General features: G+C 46.5%; 1 protein-coding gene across 1 annotated transcript; it reads right to left on the bottom strand.

Annotated features, from left to right (window-relative positions):
* Positions 1-228: 228 nt before the first annotated feature.
* On the bottom strand, positions 229-1,856 carry LOC111268355 (uncharacterized). Its single transcript, XM_022847312.2, has 2 exons — positions 1,704-1,856; positions 229-1,448 (listed from the first exon to the last, which is right to left on the bottom strand). The coding sequence occupies exons 1-2, from the start codon at positions 1,797-1,799 to the stop codon at positions 378-380; spliced, it is 1,167 nt and encodes a 388-aa protein (XP_022703047.1). The 5' UTR covers positions 1,800-1,856; the 3' UTR covers positions 229-377.
* Positions 1,857-4,164: the final 2,308 nt, after the last annotated feature.

The following is a 4,164-nucleotide window of genomic DNA, read 5'->3' as shown; positions in this document are numbered from 1 at the left end:
AGATACGTAATGCCTTCAGGCTCTTCTTTTTTTTATAATTTTCAATGATGGTAAACCAAGGAAAATAGCAGAAGACTGCTTCTAGGGGCTTAAGCCTACATCTTACCTATGGCTGCCGTGATCTATTAAGGGACAAACCGATCTGTTTAGCTTTCTCTTGTATCGTACAATTTTAGCTATTGATATAATTACTAATAATAAACTAATAACATCAAACACAAATTGAGGTACGTTTAACCTGCATATGCTTTACTCAACTCATTTGCTCTTTTCATTTTCATTTTTGCCAATGCAACTTCCTTATATACATCCGAAATATTTTCAAATGTGAACACTATTCAGTAGCTGATCTAAACCATGACCCTCTGGTGATAGAGTCATACGTATCCGAGGCCATGGTATCCGAAGCCGTAGATGGAGGGTGTAGCGACGTAGGTGTGCTTATGTATGGCAGGGGTGGCCACTGAGTATGAAGCGATGGCGGGGGCAGCGACGGCAACCTTGTGGCCAACAACATGGGCGACATGAGAGACAGGGGCTGCGTAGGCAGCCGTAGCCGGTGCAGCAACGGCGACCTTAGCAACGGGGCCGGCGGCTACCTGATGGGTGGTGTAATGAGTCACCGCGGGGGCTGCATAGGCAGCCGCTGCTGGGGCAGCAGTAACGGCTACCTTTGCGACGGGGCCGGCGGCCACCTGATGGGTAACGTAGTGAGCCACCGCGGGGGCAGCGACGGGGACCTTGTGACCAATATGGGCGACAGGGGCAGCATAGGCGGCCACGGTGGGGGTAGCCACAGCTACAGTCGGGGCAGCATGGACGGTTCCGTGGTTTACGGCGGAGGAGTACGAATGGGCCTTAGCGACAGCAACAGGGACATAAGCAGCCACGGCGGGAGCAGCGATGGCAACCTTGTGAGCAACGGGACCAGCGTAGGCAGCTACGGCGGGCGCGGCGACGGCGACCTTGTGAGCAACGGGAGCATCATAGGCTGCCACGACGGGGGCGGCGGAGGCGACTTTGTGAACAACGGGAGCAGCGTAGGCAGCCACGGCGGGGGCGGCGACGGCGACTTTTTGGGCAACAAAGGCAGTATTGGTAGCTACAGCCGGAGACGCATGGATCGTAGCAACAGTGGGGGCAGCGTACGAAGCAGCAGCTACTACAGGAGCAGCGATCGCGGGAGCTGCGGCTATAGCAACTGCTGGAGCCGGAGCAGCATTGTAGGCAGCGGCAGCAGGCAGCGAGGGAGCGGTTCCTTGTTCGTTGGTTGAGATGCTGGCACGGAATCCAGCTTCGTCAGCAACATAATTGACAACACGCTGGCGACCATCGGCCACTGAAAGTCCATAAGTTCCAACCTTAACGCCGGGCGAGCCAGACTCTTGACGAAAAGATCCACCGGTCGGGTGCTTCTCATCGTAGCCAAAGGAATAGCTGCCGAGACCCTATAATTGCAACAACAGCAGCGACAAAGCAAACATGTATATTACATCTCTTAGATTAGTATCTAGCTTACGAATGCTATTACTGCAACAGATATTCGCTTGTATGTAAAGCCAGACCGTTCGGGACTAACATGGACTACGTATAGCAGCGGAGGCGACAACAGAAAAAGCCTCCTGCCATGTTCTTCTTTTAACTTCGAATATAAGAGGGATTTTTCTGTCGTCATCATTATTGTAGTTATCGTTTACACTTACGTCCTCAGAACGGTGCTGCACGGAGTTGCCTGCCGAGAGGAGCACTCCGGCGTTAGCAACGGCTACGGCGCAAGCAAGGACGATGAAGGCCTTCATGTCTACTCTGTTCTTTTAGTCTGGGATCACACGGAGATCTGACTCTTCTCGAGTGGCCAGCGGAATTTATATTCGCTATTCACGAACCCCGTCGTGTCTCTCTCCTCGGAGACCTTGTTAAGGACAATGACACACTATCACAGCGGTGGACAGCGGCAGCACATTTCGTGGAATTATCGAAATAGCCATGCTGCACCAATGACTCATTGATGCGTTGCGCGCGGCCATTCTACGAACATCGCGCATGGGACGATATAAAAAAGGAGTATCGACATCAAGAGCGGAGAGCAGCAGCAGCGCCGTTGCACCAGATCTCTTAGCGGTGGCACGGGGCCGCCGTCGGTGCCGGCGCCAGCGCCAAAGCAAGAAGCCACCGAAAAAAATTCAGAAAAGGCAAACCAACAGGCGAAACGGTTCCGCCCATAATAGATCACTGAACGAAACGAACCCCGTCGTACAGGGCCGGTTGACTGCAGTGGCTCTCCGACGGACAATGCCCTGCGCAACCAAGTAAGATGGTCTAAAATCATATGCCTGCATTCACTTTCGTAGAGCAGATACTAATTTTTTGAGCAATGCAAACGTTGTGAGTGCGCATACAGCGAAAAATAAAGTTAGTTTAGATCTAACTTCAAGTTGAAAGTACTTTGCTGCAACTTTACCGAGACACGCAGCAGTTCGATAAGGCTGGGTGCCTTAGGAGAATGCGTCTACGACAAAAACTACTTTACACTTGTTGCAGGAGTGGACCGTTTACCCCAGTCATCTTGCCCTTTTAGTTCGCTCCCCACTGATTCCATTTCTCCGTTGAACATTTTCTGCCAGATGTTATTTTTTGATAAACAGAAAGTGGGACTAACCTCGAAAAGTTGTTTCTAATCTAGTTGTACGTATTAAAAAACAATCAATTATAAGAAAGTGGGATACAATAAAAGAGAACGGATTAATGTTTCGAGATATCACTAAATAAATGTGTATTGGTATGCTACTCTAAGCGCGCACTCAGAATATTGATAAATGTTAGTAAAAAAGAAATCAAGGCATCGTGCAATAATATCCTGTAATCCAGCCCACTCTTACGTGGTCAACGTAATACGCACAGACTAGCCACTACCCATACGTATTAGCGTCAATTTAAACAGTATCACCTAGAAGACCTTCAGCTGCATTAACCAGAAAGTGGTCTATATCTGCCCTTTCTTTTGTTAGCCTTAGGAAAATGTCCAACTGGAAAATTAATTTTTCAAATATTGTTTTCTTCATAAGAAATCGAGGCGAGGATTAATTGCGTCTAGACTTAGACGTAGCCTTTATTTTGACATAGGTTCGGTCTCGAAAATCCAAAAATAAAACAAGTAGAAGATCCTTTTTTAAGTAAGCTCTTGTTTTGACACGCTTCGTTGTTAAGCACTCGGTGTCGTTCTAGATGCAGACCGAGTTTGGTCAATAATTTTCTGCGTGACAGTAATGGTACGTTGCCTTTAATGGTTCGCATAATATCACTACCCTTTGGGCTTTTGATTCGCAAGCTGAAACCCAATTTCCAGTTCTACTCATCTCTCGATCTTTACTATATCTGATAACACCTGTAAGATGGGGGCTATTCTATTCTTAACGAACTATTTATAGAAATCCATCTTCGTAGACATTTCCTCAGGTACAACAAGCTCTCAGCCCGATCGTAATGTATCCTAGAAAGAGGCCTTAACAACACGCTGGCCATCACAATCCACATCCTCTGTACATACCTTCCATATAATTCCAAAATGGTCGACTGTCTCAGTAAGTGTTCCTTAGAACCGCAATCTGATTCGGAATATATTTGGGATTAAGTAATGATTATTGAAATAATGTAATAACACGAAATGTAATGATTATTTTGATCAGTGGGCCAAAATCAATGGGCTTGAACGTTTGATGCTGTTCGCGATATGGTCCTTGCATTAGAGCCGTACTCAGATATTCTAATTATAGACAAACAACAAGCCGAGAGATTTGGGTCATCCATTCGTTCAAAGAAAATTATGGAATTTCTTTTGAATGGAAATTTTGCACGCACCGCGTGCTTCTTTAACATATTCACTAATTCCAATATGAATGTAATCTAACGTCGTGCGATTCCAAATAGAAATGTTTCGGTTTCTCAATGTGGGTCCAGCCGTATTTTGCTCTATTGGCTTAATTTAAAAAAAAAAACAGCGCTACTAATGGAAAAGGTAATATTCGCATTAAAATTTCACTGTGTTTGCATTACATAGTAGCCTTAATCAACACATCGCGTGTAGCTGATTTCGACACGTAGTTTTGTGTCTACATCCTGCTAATCTTAGTCGTCGTGTTCATTCGATGCTGGCCAAAGGTGAGC

The sequence above is a fragment of the Varroa jacobsoni genome, unplaced genomic scaffold (assembly GCF_002532875.2).
Source record: "Varroa jacobsoni isolate VJ856 unplaced genomic scaffold, vjacob_1.0 scaffold_1278, whole genome shotgun sequence".
NCBI classification, from domain to species: domain Eukaryota; kingdom Metazoa; phylum Arthropoda; class Arachnida; order Mesostigmata; family Varroidae; genus Varroa; species Varroa jacobsoni.
Note: the sequence above shows the minus strand (reverse complement) of the source record. Positions and strands in the feature narration are given on the sequence as shown.

What these genes read in the sequence shown, in the direction of transcription:
- LOC111268355 (XM_022847312.2), bottom strand. Translation starts at nt 1,799, where the DNA reads ATGAAGGCCTTCATCGTCCTTGCTTGCGCCGTAGCCGTTGCTAACGCC. An exon ending in TGCAGCACCGTTCTGAGGAC is followed by an intron (nt 1,449 to 1,703) that starts GTAAGTGTAAAC and finishes TTGCAATTATAG; the next exon opens with GGTCTCGGCAGCTATTCCTT.